This window comes from Mchenga conophoros, linkage group LG7 (assembly GCF_057382185.1).
Source record: "Mchenga conophoros isolate Kocher_MC1m ecotype Shallow Benthic linkage group LG7, M_conophoros_male_GT1.1, whole genome shotgun sequence".
Taxonomy (NCBI): Eukaryota; Metazoa; Chordata; class Actinopteri; order Cichliformes; family Cichlidae; genus Mchenga; species Mchenga conophoros.
Genome location: NC_140532.1, coordinates 40,047,462 through 40,071,712, shown reverse-complemented (window position 1 = coordinate 40,071,712; position 24,251 = coordinate 40,047,462). Strand labels below are relative to the sequence as shown.

Here is a 24,251-nt window from a genome sequence, read left to right as displayed (position 1 = left end):
CAAAAGAAAAATACAAGTGTATCACGTTATAACGTGAAAGGTTTATTGTTCTAACAAGATACTTTTCCTGTTTGTACAATATACTATCATGTTTGTACAATATACTTTTCACGTTTGAACAACATAATATCACGTTATTACAATATACATAATTATCACGTTCGTACAATATAAATATTATATTGTACAAACAGGAAAAGTATCTTGTTAGAACAATAAACCTTTCACGTTATACCGTGCTACACTTGTATTTTTCTTTTGCCTGGGTGGCAGCTCTACGCTTCCGTACAAAGCAGTTGCACATACACAATACATACATACACGAGAACTTCAGATATCTCACGTCTAATTGTTCTTTTCCCCACAAAGTGGTGATTGAATAAACGGGATTGGCTTCAGCTTCTTTGAATCGTCAGTTTTTAGTGTTAAGCAGTTAAGAAAGAAGAAGGAAGAAAGATCCTTTTGGTCTGCCAAATGTACAAATATGCACAGACTGCTAATTTATTGTACTGTCATGTATGGTTAAAAGGCTGAAGAAAGAAACTCAAAAAGAGCATGATTAATATTTTTAACTGTCACAGTGTTTTCTCTTCATAAATATGTTTTTACTGTAGTTGATCATATACTGATTTGTGGAATGTGCTTAAGAATGCCATTTACGCTATCATCCACTGTAAGTATACAAACTGAACTTCTTTGTCATTGAAATCACTACTTTTCCATCCCGTTGTAGAAATTTGCATGATTGTAGCCTACCTCTGTGTTGGTTTTGAAAATCTTTTGTACATTTTGAACAGTTGTGCATTTTAATCGCACGACAAATGTCTTATAAAATGTGTTTGCTGTATATTTTTATTGTTGCTGTTGCTGTAAAGTGTTCTTGCAGAAATGTACCATTGCATGTATTTGATTGCTGCAGATTAGGAGGGAGGAAAAAACTACAACATCCACTGTCAACATCAAGTGACGCCCCCTAGTTTCAGCCAATCATAGCCCACCGCCCCACGTGTCGTTTTGTAGGAAGTTCCTGGGATGTTGTTTTGGGTTTTCTCAGAGCACGTGGAGGAATAGTGTAGCTTTCCATGCTCAGTCTGCGGGCGTACATGCAGCTCTCCTCATCTGTGGAGTGTCATTAGCGCATAGAGTTGAGAGATGTCAGCGGGAGGCCAGGCCACCAGGAGCCGGGATATCCCCGCCGTCAGGCGGGTCGCTATCCACGACGCTGCGCATTTGCCAAACGACTACTCCACGACCCCGGGAGGAACTCTGTTCAGCACCACGCCTGGAGGTACTGATGTCCAGAATGAGGAAAGAGAGGGATTCAGAATAATCCGTATTTATTTTTACTCTTTATTTGCTTTTTTTTTTTTTTAAATAGGCAGTACACGCCTATTACAGAAAGTCTTAAGAAACTATACAAACTGTACTTGCAAAACTCAGTAATGCATATGTGCATATGACCTGAATGACACAACAGTGGGTGACATCCTGAGCGGCTGGTTGAGTAAACAGCTCTCTGTAGCACCTACCTGAAAGCAGCAGTTTGAACAGTTTGTACATGTCAGGGGTATGCAGAGGGTTAAGGAGTTTAGAAAGCAGCAGCACCAACTTTTGTTTTGGTCTCAAAAGCCAAAAGGTTTGCTCACATGTGAATTATTTTCCTCTTCAGATGCTAATCGGAAAAAAAATTATAAAGACAGTTTATTTGCTTTTATATATCTCAGAATTTTAAACAAAAGTTCCAACACTGCAGTTTACTTAGTATCCCAAGATCATGATTAGCTTATCCATATGACTTAGAGACAGAGAAATAGAATAGAAATATCCTTTATAGTCCCCCACTGCGGAAATCCACGTATTCCAGCAGTAACGTGGCAGGCAGACGGGGCATGGAGATTCACATAAAAGTAAAGAATATAAAATAAAAAACAAGAAATAAGATCTTTTACAACAAATTTACAACATTAAAAAAAATACTGTACAGCTATTAAAAATAGTATACTCAAATTTAATAAATGTGCAGCCGAGTGGGATAATTTTTTTAAAAGATATCCAAAAAGTGCTGTATACTTGTGCCTGACAAAAACAAAAAGAGAGAGATATTTGGAGTTATGTTTGAAATCCAGCTCCAAAAACAGTTCGTGGTAATGGAGGTAACTGAGGTCCTGTCATGTTGTCTTGTTAATGTTTGACAGCGTTGGTGTGTCCCGAAGTATAACAACTAGCAGAAGCAGTACTTTATGGATCCACGTACTGCAGTTGTTTAACAAAACCAGAGATTATTTCAGTGTATTTTACATGGCTTTATTCCTCCGCCCTTAATTATTTTCCCATTTATGCTGATTGGAGACTTATAACTGCATGTGTCTGATGGCTCTGGTTACAAAATCTAGCATTTTGCCCCCTCTGCATGAGGTTTTTATGTGCATAAGCTTTAATCTAATGTGGAAGTCGTCACTTATGAATGGCAGCTTCAGTGTCATTATCCAAGAGTATGGGCAGTGTGCAGCCTATGTTTACTTGCATATACAGTTTACGACTGTAAGGTCAAATGTTGGCCTGTGCTCAGTCACATCCTATTTATAGTCCTGGTATTACAGCAGCCTGTTTTTGAGCTGCAATAGCAACATGTTTACTAAACATGGACACACTGGTTGTATTAATCATGAACAAGTGGGACTAATGATTGTGAGAGATCACAAAAAAAAATCCAAAAGCTTACTCACCAACCAACATAAAATGCCAACTGCTAATGTGAACATTTCAGAAAACTTTAAAGCTGTAGCCAAAAGAAAATATTTTAATCTAAACTGAATTGGTCAAGCTACACACAACAGAGATCATCTGAGGCCGTACTCAGGACCTGGACCAGCAGTAAGCTCAGTTTTGACCTTTTTTTTTTTTCCTCATTTTGGGGGCTGCCATTGTTTTATTTTAAACATTGACAAGCTGGGGCCTTGGGAAGCTTCAACTGCAGAGATAAAAGTTAAAAAAGAAAATGTTTTCCCTCAGCGGTCGTGAGAAACCTGATTCAGAAGCACATGCCCACTACAACTGATACTGTGTCCTGTAACATTAGCAGGTGGGACACAGATAAAACACAAGTGAGTCACTGAATATGTACCAACATAGCTGATATGGGCTGCAAAATTGGGCTAAATGTCATGGGCGTGTATGGACCTGTGCATTGTTGGGTCACACTAGCAGAGAAAAGCAGGCAAGCTATTTGCGCACCAACATGTTTAAAGTTTAGATTAATAGTAGTAGTTTTAATCTTTATTTTATTTCATCATTGTTTACATTTGATTTATTCCATGTTATTTGTATTTTGAAATCTGTTTTAGTGTGTACAAGGATTATCTGCTGTACTGGAATTTTCCCAAATAGTCATCACTTTAAGAAAATGCTAACCCGCAGGTACCAGAATCATCTACGACAGGAAGTTCCTCCTGCAGTGTCGGACATCTCCCCTGACTCGCACGCCGCCCAACCTGCCTGACATCCCAGGCGTCACTCGGCCACTCAAGCCCGATGCCTCCAGCGACACAAACCAGTCCGATCAGTCGCTCAGCAACAACACGGACCACAGCGTGCATGCAGAGAGCGCAGGTAAACGTGTGCAGTGGAGACCAGTCTGTGACCATTTGGCAAAAATAAGGATTCCTTGACTGATTGAGTGGTTGTTGATGGCAGCAGGTGGGAAAACAATTTCTTAAGGGCCAATCATTTCAAAGTAAACTTTACACATTATGAAACTTTGCAGGCAAACATTCTTCATGTCCACTTTCTTTTGTTGACGACAAACATGGAAAACTGCAGGTAGCTGTGGTGATCTGCTAGCGACCAAATCAATCACTAGAAGGTTTTTGATGCAGCACCTTGCGTGCAACTAATTTTATTCAGCAACAGCCAACAGTGTCTAGGAACCACTGCCAACCAGTCGGGGATTACACGTTGTTTCATAGCAACCGATTGAATGTGATTGTATCACCTTCAATATGAGCAATGTGCACACGACGTTACATAGGAAACTTCATTAAACTCTTATTTCTATTAATTGTCCATTTTTTGTTGTTGTTGTTTTTTCTTTTATAGGTGAAGATGCCCAGTTTGAGATGGACATCTAAAGCGGGTCAGCTTTAAGGATTAAAGCAACATAGTTTATAGTTTTTGTTTACCGGTATTAAAAAAGCATATCTTTTAAAACGATGAGCCTTTTTTCTGTGTAATCTGTGTTCAGAATTGCTCTGAAAACGTTTTGTAATGCCTCTCCTGTTCAAGTGTGCATGAACAGTTTCTTTTCTTTGTATGATTTGTGAAATATTTGACAAATAAGTCAAGGTTTTGTTACAATTAAATAATTAAAATTTTATGTAATTTCATTCATTTCTCAACTTTGATGACTTGTCTTTAATTTGTTTTTACCAATAAAAAGAGAGAGAGAGACCGATCTGTTTATAGTGAAGTCTTATTTCACACCTTGCAGTAAGTGACTCTGACCATTTGGTGTCAGCAGACAAACTGTTAACTGAAGTTCAACTTTAGAAATCATTTGCGACCATATTTCTGGAAGTCTGATGAATGTATTTGTTATCTTTAAGTTTTGGTCTGATCATCAGCAACTACTGAGGGAAACTTTCTTTTTCGTGCTATTGTTGGCTAGAGAATAAGAAGGCTTTGTTTGTGGAAAAACCAAAGTGACCCAAAGCTCTAACGACAGAAGCTATAACACTAAAACTAAGCTAAAATATACCCACAGTGCATCCTGTAGTGTTGCGGGTAGCTGCAGCCTCAGCTTAGGTGGTTTGGTGAGTGACAATGACCCAAATAACTTTCTGGTGTAAAATCTAAAGAATATTTTGTGAAACTATTGTGAGGACAAGTTCATATTTATTTTAAATCTCCATTTTTTGGAAGGGTTACAATATAATGATAAACATATTTACATGCAGTAAGATGAGATGTTTTCTTCATTCACCTCTCCTGACCTTATCTGCATTTTTGGTCCCTTCATTTTATCTATCGGTAACTCCTCTTCAGATCTTAGTGCCTCCCATCAGAGGTGTGAGAAGAGGAAGCGATGAGGAGACGGAGGGGAAAGATGAAAACAGGCATTTAAACTTATTGGGCATCCTTACCTCTGGGTTGTTAATTTCAAGCAGTGTCAATGAAATATGATGTTTAACTGCATCATAAATAGTTGTCTAATAAAACTGGTAAATAGATGACTGCTGTATTTTATGACCTCAGATGTAAAGGTGCTTATGTTTTATATTTTAGGGCTGCTTTTAATGAGACTCACAACATGCAGCAATGTGATAAAAGATATTGGATACGGTCAGATGTTTGCACACAGTTCTCATCAGCATGAATACCCTGGTATAATTTGGGACTTTTAATTCTTTTTTTGAACTGTTCTTTTTTCAAGGTGTAGTTTTTTTTATCTGCACAAGTTTGAAATTATTTGGGTGATTATTGATTAACTCCTGGTAGTTTCTCTTTTCGTTTGTTTAACAGTGCTCATTGGAAACAACGACACTCAGAACAACGGGGAAGTCCGAGGAACTCAATAAAGAGATCTACACAAGTTAGGAAGGTTTCTTGAAGCCATTTCTAGACAACTGCCAACTCCACAGCCATCTGACAATTATATGTAAATACAGGATGAGAGGAAATTGTTTAGGATGTTCAAGAAAAACTCAGGAACCACCAGAGTTCAAGCCTGCCACGAAGTGGAAACTGCTGAAATATTAGCGTCAGTGTCCAAAGTGACGTGAGCTTTATATCAACATTGACTGAGAGGGTGTCGACCAAGAAAGAAGCCCCTGCTCCAAAATCATCAACTTCGAGTTTGACTGCAATTTGCAGTTAGATAACACAAATATTGAGGTATTTGGTCACAATAACAAAAGCTATGTTAAGGAAGGGTAAAGGTGGCTTTCAAACCTATGAACACTGTCCCAACTGTTGGCATCATGCCCTTGGGCAGTTTTGCTGGTGGTACTGTTACATTGCACAAAGTGAATGGAATAATCTCATAATTATTCAACTTCACCTCAAATCAGCAGTTAGATGGTTGACATTTGGACATAGTGTCAATAGTTGGCTGTTCCACAGGACATGATCTCTCATTTTGGAACAAAGCAGACATTAAGCTCCTGATGTGACCTTTTTGAAACCCCAACATCATCACAATTGAAAGTTTGCAGACTACGGTTAAAAGCCATGTACTTGCCAGGAAACCAAATGAACTCTACCAATTTTGCCAAGAGGAGTGGTCAGATATCCAGCCAGAATTATGCCAGGTGCTTGATATGGCTACCAAAAACAGCTTGTTGGTTTTGAACTTACTAAGGAACATTCAACCAAATATTAGTGGGGGTGTATGTATAATTTTGGGTGTGAATTGGGTGTGAATTTATACTATTAGCCTTCTCTAATCCAAATGACACAGACCCAATAGACCTAAGTGCCTTCTAGTGTTTTGTTCAGCAGTATCTAGATCCTGGGTTGTTTGTTTGTTTGTTTGTTTGTTTGTTTGTTTGTTTGTTTGTTTGTTTGTTTGTTTGTTTGTTTGTTACCTTTGTACAGTCAGGGGCTGTTTGTGAGACATTTCCATCTACAGCCTTGGACACCAAAACCCAACAACTCCTGTGCTTTTAATTCTAGTGTGTGGTTTTTCTGTTAACAGGTAAGAATATTTCTTTACCACCAACATTTCAAAATGAAAACACAATTTGGTCAAGTTGCTTAAGAGAAAAAAAAACAATTTATTGCTCTATTATGGCCTATGTAGCAAATATACAAATAGGTCAATGTGACCCAAACGTCTCAATAAAGAATATTAATAATAATGATAATGATAATAATTAAAGCGCTTACAGTAAACCATTCTGTAATTTCAATGGTATTAGAGGTTCAGTCTTGAAGCATAAAAACAACATAGTTTCTGTGACAATATAGTGCTTAAGTCTGTGATCATGTCGTGCCTTTTGAGACATGGCTATTAAAAGGCACAGCTTATAGTCCCACATAATTTCCTATAAACAGAAGCTGTTTCATAACTGTTTAGCTCTGTAATTTAGAGAGAATCGTCCAGGATATATACTAGAAGCTTCCTGCATCACATCAGCAGTCTCTGTCCTGGACAGCTCTGTGCCAGCAGACACGCACCCACTTTGCCGCTCTGAGATCCCAGTACTCTCGCTGTAGACCCCTTTGGTCCCGTGGTTCACAAGTTGAAGGGTTATATGATTTCCCTTCTGCAGGCGTTTCCCTCATTGGCAGCCACACTCCTCCACCACCATGTCGTCTTGATGCCTCATGACCATCTTTCCATCTTCGAAGTACAGCATGGAGATTGGTGCCAGGTGTGTGGGCACACAAGACAGACAGGGTGCCTTGTCTGGATGATGATAATTCAACAGGCTCTGGAGAGCGGAGAAGAAGAAAATAATTGATTAGAGAACATCTATTCATGCTGTTGGGGCATTATCAGTACTGTTGCATATGATGAGGTGTTTCAGTCTTACCTGTATGTATGCGTGGTTAGTAGGGGTGTAGGTCTCATCTACTGGTGTGGGACAGGTCCCTTTGCAGCGATAAGCGTTGTATTGTTTGGGATAGACAATCCACTCACTCCAGCCGAGTTTCTCAAAGTCCACCCACATGTCCACCTTCCTGCACAGATGATCCTTTTTCTCCTCTTGTGTTGCCTTGTCGCTGGGAGCATCTCTCCCACCCTCCTCTCTCTGCTGCTGGGTCTGCTGGTCCCTCTTTTCTCTGCTACTCCTCATCCTGGAGGGTACGTGCTCCCTGCCCAGACCAGCGTACTTGGAGTGCTTTGCTGTGCGGATGAGCATTGGTACTCGCTGGTCCTTTGCTTCATGCTTTAAGAAGACCACCATGATGACCCTGTCAGCTGTAAGGTGCTGAAATAATTCATGCTCCTGCTCTCTCTCCTCTGGCTTCTCTTCCCCCATCCTCTTTGCGAAATGCCCCCGATGCTGCAACCAGCGATGGACTATGTGCGTCATGTTGAACACTTTCCAGGAGGGCGGCGACATCAGTGAACTGGGATGAACTCTAAGGTGGCCAAGAAGCAGCCTATTCTCGGGGCAGTGCATGCACCGCTCACTGTGGGAATGGTAGATGTCTATTGAAGCGCTGGAAGATTCTTTAAAAGCTGGCAGGCGGATGCGAAGCTCAGCCAGCTGGACAATGTCGCTTGCAGACATGGAGGACATGTCAAAAGTGAGGGACCATCTCCTGCCAATCTGCTGGCAGCCTGAAACAGATACGATAAAAGACATTTTTAGAATTATACCACAGGGTAAAGCTATGACTTGTTTAACAATAGACATGCAAACTATTAAAGGGGAATAGAGAAAAAAAACACATTTTGTAGTAGTGTGTCAAACTAAAGTACATTTTGCTGCTAAATGTATTTATGAAGTTCTTCTGTTTGTAAATTATTCTTTTTCATCCATATTTTCTAAAAGAAAAGTTGGGCTACGTGGCTTTCAAATGGCTTTCAAAATACCTAAGCCCGTTTTCGTAATTTCCCTGATGTTAAATACTCACTCTTAGCGACCAGGCTGATCACAGAATCGGAGCTGTGAAGATTTTCTTCGTTCCAAGTGTGGGGCACGCTGTCAGCCTGAGTACTGATCTGGTCTTCGATCAGCATGACCCGGTAGAGATGGATCATGTAGTGCGGCAGACTGTTAAAGCGGTGCCTCTGTGCAGCGTGTCTGGCCCCACCGTCCCGAGCTTTCCTCCCACGGAGCAGTTTATCAGGGTGCATCTTAGGGATGGCGAGAGCCTGAACCAAATCCACTAGAAGAAGAAGCGCAAAAGCGAAATCCACAGCTCGTCTCTTCATAATTTGTCGTGTTGTCTCTTCGGTAGGCAGATCCAGAATGATCAGGTGTAGTCCCAGAACCGGATTTATAATCACGCGTGTCTCTCTGAAGTTCTTTGAAGACAGCTGTCAGGCCTCTAATGGCTGAAGGACGCCTGTGATCTAAGCGGTATAACAGGGACCTCCTATGGGCTATCGAAACAGAGTGCTCTTTGAAGTGGAGTCCCCCACTCTGATTGATGTTTTGTATACTGGCGATCCCTCAGATTAAAAGGCATGATAATATTTTTAGCTAAAGAGATTATGAGCTACACAATTGCGCCTTGATTAATTGGGAGAAACAAGAGAGTTAATCAAAAAAACTGCTTTTTTTTGTATGACATCATTAACAAACTGCGCAACCCCTTGTGTCCTATTTCTGTCCAGGACACAAGCGGAAAATATAACAGGTTATTTTAGACCAAAATAAATACGATTTTTGTTTGTTATTTTTTTAATTAATTAAATTTAATTTTAATGTATTGTTAATCTTAAAGGGATGTCAGTGCTCAGAAATGAATAAAACGAACTGAACATTTTCAATAAATATCAGGAAGCCTAATCAGCAAAATATTAATAAACAATATGAAAATATGCGGAAGCAAACCGGTGATCTCCTTAATTTACTGTTTTAAAAGAAACCATGCAATGCGTGTGTTCCGGCATATTATCAGAATAATATAATATAATATAATATAATATAATATAATATAATATAATATAATATAATATAATATAATATAATATCAATACATATAGAAAAACAATTAAAATCAAGGGAAAGTTCAAAGACAGTATAATTAATTTGGGCCACTGTTTTAGGAACTGTAAGTCATTCCTTGCGTAATATTGCGTTTCCAAAGGCACACGACTTTCATCGGACGCTAAAGCCATTAAAAGCTAACACACCCAGAGTGATAACTGCCCGCTAATCGTTTCCATTCATAAACTAAACAGCTTCGGGACCTCAGTTAAAAGAAGAAAGAGCCCATGTACAAAGCTGCCGTGCTTCTGATGAAAACATTTAACAAAAGGTGAAACTGTTCAAAGGTGTCGTTTTATTCCTTTAAGTCATTGTGACAACATCAAACAAATTTATTCAAACTAGCTAGTTTTATGTAAAACTTTAACTAATTCGTTTCAATTAGTTGGACGAATGAAAAGCAGTAGCCTACTGTCAAATTGTTTCATTAATTGACATAACGAAAGAATTTCATATTGGATATAATTCATGTTTTCATGTAACAGCGCGCACGTAACACAACCAGATGAAAACCTTAAAGTGCACTGCACACACAGTAACACGGTACCATGTTGAGCCTGAAATACTAACATCATTATCTAGAAAGACAGTGCAAAAATATCACTGCATGCACACACATCGTAACTGTTCTTCCGTGCGTAAAACCACAAAACCTTTCGCAATGGGCAATAATTCATCAGCCTGACTTGGTGGTAGAACTTCATCACCAGCTAATTAAAAAAAAGAAAGCTCTCCAAATGCAACTTTAAATTAACTTAATTCAAGGGTGCGGTTGCTATTATTAAAAATAATGTAAGTATGTTTTATTTGGCACTTTTTAAGAAAACGTCGAGTTTAAGTTTAAACACAGCGGAATAAATCAAATTTTATTTCTTGTTTTTAACTTGATCGGAAGTGACTCTATCCGCCGCAGCTACCGGATAAAAGCGTTTCCTCTCAGCTGCTGCTGTTTATCCAGATGAGCCGCGCAGGTCGACATGGATTGGCGCCTGTTGGTTTGTTTGATTTTTCTGGCGCATTTGAGAGTTTTGAGAGGTATTTTTTTTTCTTTGACTATCCAAGGGTAGACACTTTCAGTTTCACAAAAATAGGCAAACCTGTTTCTGCGGGGTGGATTTTAGGGTTCGCTATATGTCAGGGTTTTGCTTGTGTGCGGCAGAGGGATGTTCAGGGTTACGAGCTATATTTCAAATAATCTGTGCTTCATGGAGTTTGCCTAATCAGAATGATTGTAACAACGAGACAAGTTAGTATGAAACTAGCAACATTAGAGTTTCAGGACGTTTAAAATAAGCGAAAGTCGCCGTTCATTGGATCCTATTTAGCACTGAAGTACTTATTTAGATCAAATCATGCAAAGGTACGCCGAGAATCATGAGCTGATATGTACTTCATTTGATATTCATTTAACCGTATGAAAGTCGTCTTTCTAATTAGAAATTTTAAATAGAATATTAAACATCTATTTCTGACTGCTTTGCATCTTTTCCCACTCACATGTCATATGATTGTACAACTTTTTGTTAATACAATTACAACCAGTGAGGAAGTTATTGTTTTAATTTGTCTGACCACATTTATTTCTTGTTCATACTCTTCACATTTTGTAGGACAAATCTCGGAGTGCAGTCATGACCAGTGGCAGTGTGACGATGGCGGGTGTATTCCTGCTGTGTGGAGATGTGATGGAGATGGAGATTGTCTGGATGGATCAGATGAAGTGGACTGCACTGGTGGGCTCCCCCCCCAAAACTCATAACTTTACACATTACAGTATTATCTATTTTTGTTTTCCTGTAGTTTGAGACTCTTTAAGTGATGTTGAACAAAACAACTTTTAAATGAAGCACAAAAGGCAAAGGACATTTTTTTTCTCCCCTGAGCTGCAAGTGTAGGTTGTTGGTTCAGGGGTAAATAAATGGAACCTTTTTAATGTTTTTGTTTTCTTTCCTTCAGGACTCCGAGGCTCTGATTGTCCGCCAGGTCAGTTTGCTTGTGTGGACTCTGTTGGCTGTGTTAAAGCGTCGGCCCGCTGCGATGGACAAAAGCAGTGTCCCACTGGCTCCGATGAGGAGAACTGTCCAGTCACAGAGGGCTGCCTGGACTCTGACTGGACATGTCAAAATCACATCTGCATCCCTAAAGAGCTGAAGTGCAATGGAATAGATGACTGCATGGACAACTCTGATGAAAAGGACTGTGGTGAGGAAAATGCCCTAACAAGAAACTAAATATCATTCTGTGTATTTGTGACACTTTCTAAACAAAACTACCAAAAGTCACATTTTTCCATTACAGATCCAGCTATGCTGTAACAATTCTTTAAATATTTTGGATTTTTATCATCCACTAAGACATATTTATAGACTCATTTGTTCTGAGATAGATAGATAGATATAGATATAGATAGATAGATAGATAGATAGATAGATATTAGATAGATAGATAGATAGATATTAGATAGATAGATAGATAGATATTAGATAGATAGATAGATATATATATAGATATATTAAAGTTAAATGGGGACATAATCATGTTAAATGTACTGAAATACAAATCAAGGCTATCAGCAGAGGTAAATCCAGATGACCAGAGGTAAAATGGCATATTTTTGGATGGAATCAAAAACGTTTGAGTTAAAGTGTGAATACACCTTTTCATGCACTGATGCATCATGCAACTAAAAATGAACATTTAAATCTTTATCCTGATTCTTAAAAAGGTTAATGTATATATTTTTCTCCCAGATTTGTGCAGTGAGGGCAGCATACGGTGTCCTGAGGGGACATGTCTATCTGCTGACGAGCAGTGCGATGGCACGTTTCACTGTTCTGATGAAAGCGATGAGCCCATAACCTGCGGTACGCTTAAAGCAACTCATTATCACAAAAAACATTAATATACAATGGTTTTTGTCTATTAAGTCGTCTTCTGTGACGCTGATGCTTAAAATTCCGCCTCCTGCAGGGCGTGCCTGCGTTATGGACAATGGTGGATGTAGCCATGTGTGCACTGACGAACCCAGGGGAGTTCTGTGTTCTTGTCCTGCTGGATATAAGCTGTCTCCTAATGGAACAGACTGTGAAGGTGTGTGGGACAAGATGATGACAGTTTACCTTCAATACTAGGTTTTATAGCAGAAACCAAAATAATGCTAAATTAAAGAAAGAATAAAGGTTTTGAAGTACGAGGTGTCCGTGTCCTTCTAAAGGAGCAGATGATTCCTTAATCCCTGATCCTGTTTTCATGCAACTCCAGGAGTAATTGATATCTGCGACTTTGTAATTTTCCAGATACATTTTTTAAAATGCACGCTGGCACATGTTTACTCTTAATTTCTTACAGATTTGGATGAATGTGCTCCACCTTTCGACCCCTGTGCTCATCACTGCAGTAACACCATCGGTTCTTACTATTGCTACTGCAGAGCGGGATTCAAACTAAATGAAAACTCAACATGTGTGGCTTCAGGTGAAGTGAAAGTGTTTTTCCTGTTTATAAAATTGACGCTACATTCTGTCGATATAATGTTCCACCAATTTGTTTGGTACCAACTTGAGTCAAGGACTTTGCTAGGACAAAGCTAATGGGTGTAAGGCCTTTGTTATGCTGTCAGAATCCATTCTGGATTTGGTTTTGTCCTCTTAAACGATCAACACCAACATCAAAGTGCACTTATGATGTCTGATTAATGATATGCTAATAGGTGACTTTGATGTCGGTAAGGTGGTGACAAAAGCTATAAACTCTGTTTGATCAAGGACAAAGAGCAGTTAGGTAATCAAAGACTTTTCCTGTAAATGCAAATTTATCAAGTGAGGCCTTGATGATTAAATGAATCACATGAATTATTGGATAAGCGTCACTAACGGTGTCCTGTATGAATCTGCATTTACAGCTAATCCTGTCCGATTGCTGCTGGTTGGGGGGACAGCTTTAGGATTATTGAATGTGAAATCTCAACAGTTTGAAATTATTCAGAGTTCAACATTTGACTCTGTGGCCTTGGCGTTTGATGTTGCGCGGGGGTGGTACTACTGGGCTGACAGCCATGGCAACATTTACAAAAGTGATGGACAGCAAAGCTGGACAGCCTATACTGGTTGGTTTACTCTTTAATTCAAGAACGTATCCTCACATTAAATTGTTTCTTGCATATTTTTATTTTTTTCGTAGTTATATTCTACTTGCCAACCATTAATTTATTTGTTTATTGTTCTTAAACAGGAGAGCCTGGTATCAAAGGCTTAGCTTGTGACTGGCTCAGTGGGAATCTGTTCTGGACCAACAAGAAGACTGAGTCAATCTACCTGCAGAGTTCTGATGGAAAAAGTTACACTGCTCTGCTCAGCAAAAACATCAGGCCCTCAGAGCTGGTCGTTATGCCTGTAGAAAGGTCTGTATGGCTACATGTGACTGAATTTTAAAGTGATCAAATTTGATATTTCATTCGGGCATAATGGTGGATAAAGGTCAACATTTTAGGGTATGTCAAATACAGGATATGCAGTTACTATTTTACACGTTGATGAAAATCGATGATGCACTGCTTAGTGCTGCTTATTCATATTCGCTGCTTTCTGCCTCCCAGCTTGATGTTCTGGATCAATACAGGTCCAGGTGACAGAGCAACAATAGAAAAGTCTTGGATGGATGCCTCAGAAAGAAGCTCTCTGGCAGTCATCACTGCTCAGTCTGCCCACAGCCTCACTGCTGATGTAGCTGCCAGACGGCTGTACTGGATCAGTGATTTTAAGAGGGTGAGATTTGGATCAAAAGCCCAAATGTTCTCCATCACAGTTCATCACACACGGGGCCTGTTGCATAGAAACCATTTTTATTTGCTGCTTTGTTCCTGATCAGAAGTGCTCAGATTTTTTTTTTCTCATTATTAGAAATAATTAAAATAATTAAAAAAAGAAAAAGTTTACATATCTGGGACTAGTTCGGTCACTCCTGGGCATGTATTGATTTTATTTATTATAAATAAATGCAAATGCCACCCCTGTGGGATACACTTGAAATCAAAAAGCATTTACTTTACGCTCTTTAAAGTTAATAATAATCTAAAAAAGTTTGTCTGTGTGCCCTACTTTTTTTTTTTTTTCTCACCACATGCCACTGTTATTTTTACCCCAACAAAGTCTTTTTATCCTGAAGCTCTCAGATACGTTTTTCTCTGTATTACACATGTGAGATGGTAGGAGAATTTGAAAAGCGTTAACTTTGATTTCGTGAAGTAGTTCATAGTTTTTTTACAGGATTCAAAAGCAAGTGCAGCCCATGATTCAGTAGCTTTTAAACCTTGTCAGCAACACATTTGTTTGATTTTTAGTCTCTGGCTCACTCTTCTTTACAGCATTGCTTTAATTCATTAAGGTTGTTGATGTGCAGCTCTCTTAAGGCCCCAGCACAGAATTTCAATCTAGTTGAGGTCTAGACTTTGACTGGACTGTTGCAGCCCTTTCAGCCGCCCTGTTGTAGATTTGCTGCTGTGTTTGGGATCATAGTCCTGTTACTTGTCCCATGCCTTAGCCATCCGACAGGTGGCCTCGCGTTTGACTCTAGAATATTTTGATATCCAAAGGTTTTATAGTTGACTCAACCACTGCAAGTCCCGTGGCTGCAAAACAAACCCAAACCACCTCTCCACCGCTGTGTTTGACAGTTGCTATGTGGTGTTTGTGGTGGTCCTAACCATAATGTTTAGCCATTGGAACAATGTCCTTCAGACAGATGAGACCACAGTGGAGAAATTTGGCTACAGAGGTCTTGTGGCTTGATTTGCATCTTTGCAAATCTGTCATGCTGAAATGACACCATGTTCTTTTTAGAAAGAAATGGCTTTCTGCTTAAAACTTTGCAAGCCATAAGAATATATTTAATTTTCCATAAGTCACTACAGAGTTGTGAGGAACAAATGCTCACGTGATTGTATTTCACTCAGCAGATATTTTACCTCTCCATCACAGATGTGTCATATTCTCACATTTTTCCTTTCTATACATCACAACAATCTCTTCTATGTAACCTGACGAGGGTGAGGGAGTCCTCATAGTTTGAGCTCTTTGCTGTTCTTAATAAAATAACGTTGGCTAAAATACTCACACTCGGTCATGATGACTTTTTTTTTTTTTTTTTTTGTCTCCCCGTTCAGTCCATAGAGACTGTGAAGGTGGATGGGGGTGGCCGTTACTCCTACACAGGACTGTTCAGCAGGAGAGCACCGCAGAGCCTTGCTGTGTTTGAAAGTTCGTTTTATTGGGTTGATAACAAAGGACTCTGGCAGGCTCCACAGACTCAACTGAGCCAGAGAAAATTTATATGGGAACCCACACTGCCAGTATTAGCGGTTTACCATGAGCTACAACAGCCTCAAGGTAAATCTTATGTTATTCTCAAACATGGTCGTTGATCAGTTTTCCTATCTGAAGATCTGTTTTTAAATTTATATGCAATTTAAGCTGTTTTAAATTGGATACAAAACAAGGTTGAAGTTGTTAAATGTATTTAAAAGTTGTTAATAGAGCTTTCTTGGTCTTCATAGTGGATTGTGTTGCACCTAATAGTCCTCTCATTGTCTTCATCAGGTTATTCTGCATGTGTAAAAACACCCTGTCACCTCTGCCAGCTAACTAAAAGCAACCCTCTTGGATTCACCTGCTCTTGTCCAAACCTCAAATTGCTGTTGCTGGATGAGACATGTGAAAGTAGGTTTCCTAAAACTTTCTTTTCACCTTTGTTAGTGTAAAAAAAGACATAACTTTTAATTCTGGTCCAAACTTATTAAATCAGTTGTGGTTAAATAAAAATGCATTTACACTTTACAAGAAAACACAAAAGATGATCTGTAATATTATTCACTGTCACAGATCCACGGTTTCTCTATGCTACAAATACGGAAATCATCTTGTTGGAGTTGGAAGATAAAGGGTTCATTGAAAGCCAGCTTTTCACCACCAATGAGGGGATCCTCTCTTTTGAGATTGACTGGGACAGAGACTGGCTTTACTGGGCAAACCAAACTGGCCACATTCAACGCATCAGTTTAACAGCGGCCACCGCTGAGCTGGTCCCAACACCTTTGCCAGGTTAGCACGGATTTGTTCACATATGTTGCTTATTACTGATGTGCAGTGACAAAAATCATATTAAGAGTGGTGGTTCAACAGTTTTAAAAAAAATGTTAAGACTTAATTCGTTTCTACCTTAAATGGCTGTCAACATACCTTCTTTCAACTTATTTCTATTTCTTTTTAGTTTGTCTGATAAATGTGGACCAGAGGAGCGGAAGCCTTTATTGGGTGTCATGTCATCGAAACACCATCGGAACAATCACAGCTGACAGCTACTACCCAAAGCAGCTTTACTACACGACAAAGGAGATTAAAAACTTGTATCTGGACTGGCTGCGGGGTACCATCATCTGGCTAGAAGAAGATCGAATTCTCAGCATGAGCATGTTGGGAGGTGACGCTAAAGAGCTGCTGCACATAGCTGGAGGAGTGAGTGGGGGCATCGCTTTTGACCTCAGGGCTAATAGCCTGCTGTGGAACTCAAAAATGGCAGGTTAGTTTTATCGTTGGATTGGTGTGTGGAAGCTTGTTGTGATGCCTGGGGATAATAAATACATTTTTGGGGGGTTAGTTATATCAAAATTTCAGCTTATGAACTCAAACTTTGGAGAAAATAACTTAAAATCTCCAAACCACACTCATTCAGATTTGTTTTGCATACTTGCAAATCTCAGGATTTTCAAACCACATAAAAATGATGAACTTGTCACCTCACAGACTTTAATGTTGCCTTTAATTAAGACTTTTTTTTTTTTATGACAGGCTTAACAACATTAAGTTTGCTGCGAGAGAGAAGCCACCAAGCTGGAAGAAGATGGAAGATTTCGGGCTCAGTTGTAGCTGCCCTCGAGCCTTTTCTCTTGTCAGTTTCAGACAACGTAATGACTCTGTGGGATCAGCGTGATGGGAGCCCCATTCAAGATGCAGCTGTGATGGGTCATGTGATCAGAGTAATCACTGCTCCCATAGATATTCAGACAGTTCAGAGTAAGATCATCTGTCACAGCAGAAACAGATTTATATAGCACTTTGACATTTTTCTGGTATGCATGATCATCTCATTAATTCCATTGCATTGTCTTTACATTCTCAAGCCTGCAGGAAACCATCGTTTTTGTGCAGACACTCATCAGTCTGCCTCTCAGAAGCTCAGCTGTGTGACGGGAAAAAGGACTGCCCGGAAGGAGATGACGAGTTTTGTCCTGGGGCTTGTCTGTCTATAGGTAAATGCCCAAGCTGACATTCTTGTTATAACTGGCGATGCAGCTCAAAAACATATTGAGACTTACTGATAGGTTTTTCGATTTCAGAGGAGTTCGAATGCCAGGACCGGAGCAGTTGCCTTTCCAGACGTCTTGTGTGTGATGGTCGGTCTGATTGTACCGATGGCTCGGATGAGGCTGATTGTCCAACTGCAGCTCCTCGTACAAGTCGGTCAAATGTGATGAAATGTCGCATAGGCTCAAAGCCATGTGAAGATGGCAAAGACTGTGTTTTATATAGTCATGTGTGTGATGGAGAGGACGACTGTGCGGATGGATCAGATGAACTGGGCTGCGGTGAGTTTCCTAAAACAAAATCAACCGTTTTTTGATTAGCGATGTGATGTTTTGGTGTACGTTTAGTTTTTGGCTTTGTAATGCATTTTATTATTTCGTTAGTATTCTTGTCACTGTGTTTAACGTATGACACCTTATTTGTCTTTTAAAGATGCCCTGCAACAGAACATGACTACCACAAGAACTAATATGGACCAATCAAACAAAACTCCAGGTCCTACCACTCTTTCTCCTCGAGCTCTCCTGGCCTGCACCAGTCCCTCTGTCCTCTGTCCTTCTTCTGCTTACCTCTGCATATCTCCAGACCAGTTCTGCAATGGACATAGTGACTGCCCTGACGGCTTTGATGAAAAGAACTGCGTAAAAAGTTGCCCCTCAAAAAGTAAGCACCAAATCAGTATTTCATTTTCTCAGTTTAAAAATATTTAGCATTTTATGTCTTCAAAAGTTTGACACTGTATGTCCTGTTTAATAATTTTATTCCAGATGACTTTCTTTGCAAAGATCATCGCGGCTGCGTATCTAAAAGCCTGGTTTGTGACGGTGAATTTCATTGCTACGACGGCTCTGATGAGGTCGACTGTTCGAGTGCAGCCACGGCTGCTCCTGGGAGAAACATTCTGAAATGCCGTTTGGGGTTCACAGTCTGCAAAGATGGGAATCAGTGTGTCCTCAATATCAGCGTCTGTGATGGAGAGAAAGACTGTCAAGATGGATCAGATGAAGAACGATGCAGTTAGTATCTATGCCAAGTTTCTTTTCAAGTTTTATATATTGCCGTTAAAATAATTTTAAATTTCTGCTTCTTGGTGTTATTTTTCTAGATGTTGCAGAGAGAGATTCTACAATGCAAATAGAGAGACGGCCCTCAAATGATTCTCCTGTACTCCTCACACCGTCCATTAAACCTCACTACAGGCTACCTTGCAGCAGTCCTTCAATTCTGTGTCCAGATTCCTCTTTGTGCATTAAACCAGCACAGATATGTGATGGAAGAAAAGACTGCCATGATGGATCTGATGAGAACTGTGTGAAAGGGTGTCCTTTTGAGGACTTTCTCTGCAAGGACCGAAGGAGCTGTGTCTCCAAGAGTCTGGTCTGTGATGGACTGTTTCAGTGCCAGGATGGATCAGATGAACTGAACTGTCCGACTGTGACCGCTCCTGCAGCTCAAAATGTGCTGCAGTGCCATAGAAATGCAAAGATGTGTAGTGATGGCACAGAGTGTGTTTTACTCAGCCACGTATGTGATGGAGAGAAAGACTGCATGGATGGATCTGATGAAGAAGGATGTCCAGGAATTTGCAAAAAAGGTTGTTTCACTTTAAACTTTATATTTAATCTTTCCGTGATGTAATGAACTTAATATTATTGAAACTGATCAGAACTTTTATTCTTTAAACCTGTACATGTGAGGTTGCAGATGCAAATGGCGCTTCGTCCATGATTGTCTTCTTTCTACCCCAGGTGAGTTTCAGTGTGCCCATGGGAAAATGTGCATCCCTGAGGTTCAGGTGTGTGATGGGAGGTTCCAGTGTCAGGACCATTCAGATGAAGCTGACTGCCAGAAACCAATCAAGAGCTGTGAGCATCGTTGTGCTGACGGGAAGCGCTGCATCCCAAAGAAGTTCCTGTGTGATGGAGAAAAAGACTGTGTGGATGGCTCAGATGAAGTGGGCTGCAGTAAGTACTGAGAAGCTGCACGAAGGAAACCAGAAGATTCAAATGAACCAAACCTAGTTTTTATAAGTTTCACATTGCTGCTGCATGCTGAACCTAACACAGGTTTTTCTTTCCAGATCAGGCTGCTGCTCCATCATCAGAGTCTCCTGTCTTCACTGCATCACCTTGCGTTGCTCCTTCAGTTCTCTGCCCTGGATCATCACTGTGCATCTCTCAAAATCAGCTGTGTGATGGACAAAGAGACTGCCCTGATGGATCTGATGAAAATGACTGTGCGGTCCATTGTGTAAACCCAAGTAAGTGCTTGAATGTGCCATGGAAAAAAAGGCTTAGTCTACACATTTAGCCAAGAAATAAAGACATGAGTTTTGAAAAAGTTATATTTTTTTCTGATCTGTAAGGTAGATTGTTTTTTCCCTCCATAGCTGACTTTCTCTGCAAAGATCATATGGGCTGTGTCTCCAAGAGTCTGGTCTGTGATGGACGCCGTCATTGCCAGGATGGATCGGATGAACTGAACTGTCCTAGTGTGACCGCTCCTGCAGCTAAAGATGTGCTGCAGTGCCGCAGGAACGCAAAGATGTGTAGTGATGGCACAGAGTGTGTTTTACTCAGCCACGTATGTGACGGAGAGAAAGACTGCATGGATGGATCTGATGAAGAAGGATGTCCAGGAATTTGCAAAAAAGGTTTGGGTTTTTTTCCCCCACTTTAAATGTCATTTATTTAACTGTTTATTGTTTAAACTTTTATTTTATTGCTTAAAAGAAATTGTATTTAAAGTCACATCAACACGTGTACTTTCAAGTGGAGTTGTGAGATCAGCTGATTGTCATTACTTTCTTTCCATCCCAGGTGAGTTTCAGTGTGCCCATGGGAAAATGTGCATCCCTGAGGCTCAGGTGTGTGATGGGAGGTTCCAGTGTCAGGACCATTCAGATGAATCTGACTGCCAGAAACCAATCAAGAGCTGTGAGCATCGTTGTGCTGACGGGAAGCGCTGCATCCCAAAGAAGTTCCTGTGTGATGGAGAAAAAGACTGTGTGGATGGCTCAGATGAAGTGGGCTGCAGTAAGTACTGAAAACTAAAACTGGAATAGCAAAGCAGAGTAACTGAATGTTTCAATAAGGTTTATTTGATGTTGTCCCAGGTTACAAAATGAAACACCAGTTTAATAGTTTCCTTTCTTTGCAGACTACAACACTGCAACAACCAAGGCTCCTGCTTTTCCTTTTGCTTCACCGTGCACTCCTCCTTCAGTTCTCTGCCCTCGATCGTCACTGTGCATTGCTAAACATCAGCTGTGTGATGGACAAAGAGACTGCCCTGATGGATCTGATGAAAATGACTGTGCGGTCCATTGTGTAAACCCAAGTAAGTGCTTGAATGTGCCATGAAGAAAAGGCTTAGTCTACACATTTAGCCAAGAAATAAAGACATGAGTTTTGAAAAAGTTATATTTTGATCTGTAAGGTAGATTGTTATGCTTGTTTTTTTTCTCCATAGCTGACTTTCTCTGTAAGGACCATATGGGCTGTGTCTCCAAGAGTCTGGTCTGTGATGGACGCCGTCATTGCCAGGATGGATCGGATGAACTGAACTGTCCGACTGAGACCGCTCCTGCAGCTAAAGATGTGCTGCAGTGCCGCAGGAACGCAAAGATGTGTAGTGATGGCACAGAGTGTGTTTTACTCAGCCACGTATGTGACGGAGAGAAAGACTGCATGGATGGATCTGATGAAGAAGGATGTCCAGGAATTTGCAAAAAAGGTTGTTTCACTTTACATGTAATCTTTCTGTGTCTGAAAATAGCTTTTTGACCCTGACAGAGTGAACTTAATGTTATTGAAAATGATAACATCTGTTTTACTTTAAAACTTGTACATGTGAGGGTGCAAATGCAAGCGACTTCATCCTTGATTGTCTTCTTTCTACCCCAGGTGAGTTTCAGTGTGCCCATGGGAAAATGTGCATCCCCGAGGTTCAGGTGTGTGATGGGAGGTGGCAGTGTCAGGACCATTCAGATGAAGCTGACTGCCAGAAACCAATCAAGAGCTGTGAGCATCGTTGTGCTGACGGGAAGCGCTGCATCCCAAAGAAGTTCCTGTGTGATGGAGAAAAAGACTGTGTGGATGGCTCAGATGAAGTGGGCTGCAGTAAGTACTGAGAAGCTGCAATAGCAAATGAATCTAACTAAGCAAATTTACTATAAATTTTTTTTTGATTTTTCTATTGTCTTAACTCTTGCTAATAGATTAATAGACATTACATGCTAAAGCTAACAGTTTGTTCTTTCCAGATCAGGCTGCTGCTCCATCAAAGTCTCCTGTCTTTACTGCATCACCTTGCGTTGCTCCTTCAGTTCTCTGCCCTGGATCATCACTGTGTATCTCTCAAAATCAGCTCTGTGATGGACAAAGAGACTGCCCTGATGGTTTTGACGAAAACGGCTGTGCTGTCCAGTGTGAAAACCCAAGTAAGTGGTTAAATTACCATAAAGAAAGGTAGCATCATTCATGCAGCCACATCCAAACTTGGATGTGCACTTGCTGTTTGAAAGATTCAAAGAGAAGGTGAAGTTCTTTATTTTGAATCATGTTTGTATTTTCATCAAGCATCATAGGCGCTCTGATATCTTGTAGAAGCAGCTTACATTAAATCCTTCAAGTGTTGTCTCCAGTGTTATATAGCCACCTCTGTGCTTCTCAAACTTGCACCTTTTTGTTCCTGCACATCAGATGACTTCTTGTGCAGCAACCAGAAAAAATGTGTCCCTGGAATGCAAGTGTGCGACGGCCGAGCCCAGTGTCCCGATGGCTCTGACGAGAAGCTCTGTCAATCACCAAATCCTACTGCCACCTGTAAGATGCGGTTAATCAAAGAAAATGTGTGACTTGATCGTTTGCTTGCCCAAACAGTCTGCCCTTTAACGCATAATGTTCTCTCTGTCAAGCCTCCATGAGTGGCTTCGGCACCAGACAAACTCCTCTCAGATGCCGCATTGGTTTCAAACGATGTAAAAATGGCCATGAGTGCGTTATGTACAGCCATGTGTGTGATGGGGAGAAGGATTGCAGTGACGGCTCAGATGAAGAGGGATGTGTGGCTGGTAATTTCTAAGTGTATAATTTTCATATTATTTGTATCATTTCTTGTATTCATCTGTTGAATTATTTTAAAGACTGATTGTAGTGAGCTAGTAATAGATGGAACACTATAAAGTACTTCCATGTGCCCTTTAGTTAAAGCAACTATATTAATTTATAATGCAGAAATGGTATCTTGAAGTCTACAGCACTGCTGATTCATTTCATTTAATATTTTTGTAGACGGTGCCAGTATGGCTACTGACACAGGAACACTCGGCTCAACTGTATCTCCTTCCGTCAACTTTCGCACAGAGCAGCCTTGCATCAGTCCTTCAATTCTGTGTCCAGATTCCACTTTGTGCATAGAACCAGCACAGATATGTGATGGAAAACAAGACTGCCCCGATGGCTCCGATGAGAAGTGCGTGAAGAAGTGTCCTGATGACAGAGACTTTCTCTGCAAGGACCGAAGGGGCTGTGTCTCCAAGAGTCTGGTCTGTGATGGACTCTCTCATTGTCAAGATAGATCGGATGAACTGAACTGTCCTAGTGCAGCCGCTCCTGCAGCTCAAGATGATGTGCTGCAGTGCCATAGGAACGCAAAGATGTGTAGTGATGGCACAGAGTGTGTTTTACTCAGCCACGTATGTGATGGAGAGAAAGACTGCATGGATGGATCTGATGAAGAAGGATGTCAAAATACTTGCAAAAGAGGTTTGGTTTTTTGGTTTATTTCTTTATTTTTCCAATTTAAACTTCATTTAGTTCATCTTTTAAATGTCTGAGCTTTGTTTTTTGATGATGATGATATGAGCTTAATGTTGCCTTGTTTAAACCTGTACATGTGAGGTTGCAGATGCAAATGGCTTCGTCCATGATTGTCTTCTTTCTACCCCAGGTGAGTTTCAGTGTGCCCATGGGAAAATGTGCATTCCCGAGGCTCAGGTGTGTGATGGGAGGTGGCAGTGTCAGGACCATTCAGATGAAGCTGACTGCCAGAAACCAATCAAGAGCTGTGAGCATCGTTGTGCTGACGGGAAGCGCTGCATCCCAAAGAAGTTCCTGTGTGATGGAGAAAAAGACTGTGTGGATGGCTCAGATGAAGTGGGCTGCAGTAAGTACTGAGAAGCTGCACGAAGGAAACCAGAAGATTCAAATGAACCAAACCTAGTTTT

At 40.4% G+C, this 24,251-nt stretch overlaps 3 protein-coding genes across 4 annotated transcripts in view; 2 read left to right on the top strand and 1 right to left on the bottom strand.

Annotated features, from left to right (window-relative positions):
* Nucleotides 1-1,018: 1,018 nt before the first annotated feature.
* On the top strand, nucleotides 1,019-4,444 carry LOC146570659 (eukaryotic translation initiation factor 4E-binding protein 1-like). The gene is made up of 3 exons (XM_085279231.1): nucleotides 1,019-1,288; nucleotides 3,418-3,609; nucleotides 4,096-4,444. The coding sequence occupies exons 1-3, from the start codon at nucleotides 1,153-1,155 to the stop codon at nucleotides 4,125-4,127; spliced, it is 360 nt and encodes a 119-aa protein (XP_085135357.1). The 5' UTR covers nucleotides 1,019-1,152; the 3' UTR covers nucleotides 4,128-4,444.
* A 2,783-nt stretch (nucleotides 4,445-7,227) lies between these two features.
* Nucleotides 7,228-8,884, bottom strand: LOC146570658 (nodal homolog 2-A-like). The gene is made up of 3 exons (XM_085281213.1): nucleotides 8,584-8,884; nucleotides 7,533-8,287; nucleotides 7,228-7,430 (listed from the first exon to the last, which is right to left on the bottom strand). The coding sequence occupies exons 1-3, from the start codon at nucleotides 8,882-8,884 to the stop codon at nucleotides 7,278-7,280; spliced, it is 1,209 nt and encodes a 402-aa protein (XP_085137339.1). The 3' UTR covers nucleotides 7,228-7,277.
* Nucleotides 8,885-10,633: 1,749 nt separating this feature from the next.
* The window catches only part of lrp13b (low-density lipoprotein receptor related-protein 13 b), a 29,876-nt gene continuing 16,258 nt past the window's right edge, over nucleotides 10,634-24,251 (top strand). For both annotated transcript variants that reach the window (XM_085279230.1, XM_085279229.1), the window contains exons 1-31: nucleotides 10,634-10,700; nucleotides 11,276-11,398; nucleotides 11,622-11,867; nucleotides 12,416-12,529; nucleotides 12,636-12,755; nucleotides 13,014-13,139; nucleotides 13,567-13,770; nucleotides 13,896-14,064; nucleotides 14,260-14,428; nucleotides 15,826-16,048; nucleotides 16,259-16,378; nucleotides 16,541-16,759; nucleotides 16,929-17,237; nucleotides 17,507-17,731; nucleotides 17,839-17,967; nucleotides 18,055-18,303; nucleotides 18,455-18,685; nucleotides 18,790-19,038; nucleotides 19,128-19,616; nucleotides 19,771-19,986; nucleotides 20,103-20,282; nucleotides 20,412-20,675; nucleotides 20,842-21,057; nucleotides 21,182-21,361; nucleotides 21,494-21,757; nucleotides 21,928-22,143; nucleotides 22,287-22,463; nucleotides 22,726-22,848; nucleotides 22,941-23,096; nucleotides 23,317-23,790; nucleotides 23,975-24,190. In XM_085279230.1, coding sequence (XP_085135356.1) covers nucleotides 10,643-10,700; nucleotides 11,276-11,398; nucleotides 11,622-11,867; nucleotides 12,416-12,529; nucleotides 12,636-12,755; nucleotides 13,014-13,139; nucleotides 13,567-13,770; nucleotides 13,896-14,064; nucleotides 14,260-14,428; nucleotides 15,826-16,048; nucleotides 16,259-16,378; nucleotides 16,541-16,759; nucleotides 16,929-17,237; nucleotides 17,507-17,731; nucleotides 17,839-17,967; nucleotides 18,055-18,303; nucleotides 18,455-18,685; nucleotides 18,790-19,038; nucleotides 19,128-19,616; nucleotides 19,771-19,986; nucleotides 20,103-20,282; nucleotides 20,412-20,675; nucleotides 20,842-21,057; nucleotides 21,182-21,361; nucleotides 21,494-21,757; nucleotides 21,928-22,143; nucleotides 22,287-22,463; nucleotides 22,726-22,848; nucleotides 22,941-23,096; nucleotides 23,317-23,790; nucleotides 23,975-24,190 — 6,454 coding nt within the window. In that variant the 5' untranslated portion in view covers nucleotides 10,634-10,642. The remainder of the gene's footprint in view (nucleotides 10,701-11,275; nucleotides 11,399-11,621; nucleotides 11,868-12,415; nucleotides 12,530-12,635; nucleotides 12,756-13,013; nucleotides 13,140-13,566; nucleotides 13,771-13,895; nucleotides 14,065-14,259; nucleotides 14,429-15,825; nucleotides 16,049-16,258; nucleotides 16,379-16,540; nucleotides 16,760-16,928; nucleotides 17,238-17,506; nucleotides 17,732-17,838; nucleotides 17,968-18,054; nucleotides 18,304-18,454; nucleotides 18,686-18,789; nucleotides 19,039-19,127; nucleotides 19,617-19,770; nucleotides 19,987-20,102; nucleotides 20,283-20,411; nucleotides 20,676-20,841; nucleotides 21,058-21,181; nucleotides 21,362-21,493; nucleotides 21,758-21,927; nucleotides 22,144-22,286; nucleotides 22,464-22,725; nucleotides 22,849-22,940; nucleotides 23,097-23,316; nucleotides 23,791-23,974; nucleotides 24,191-24,251) is intronic.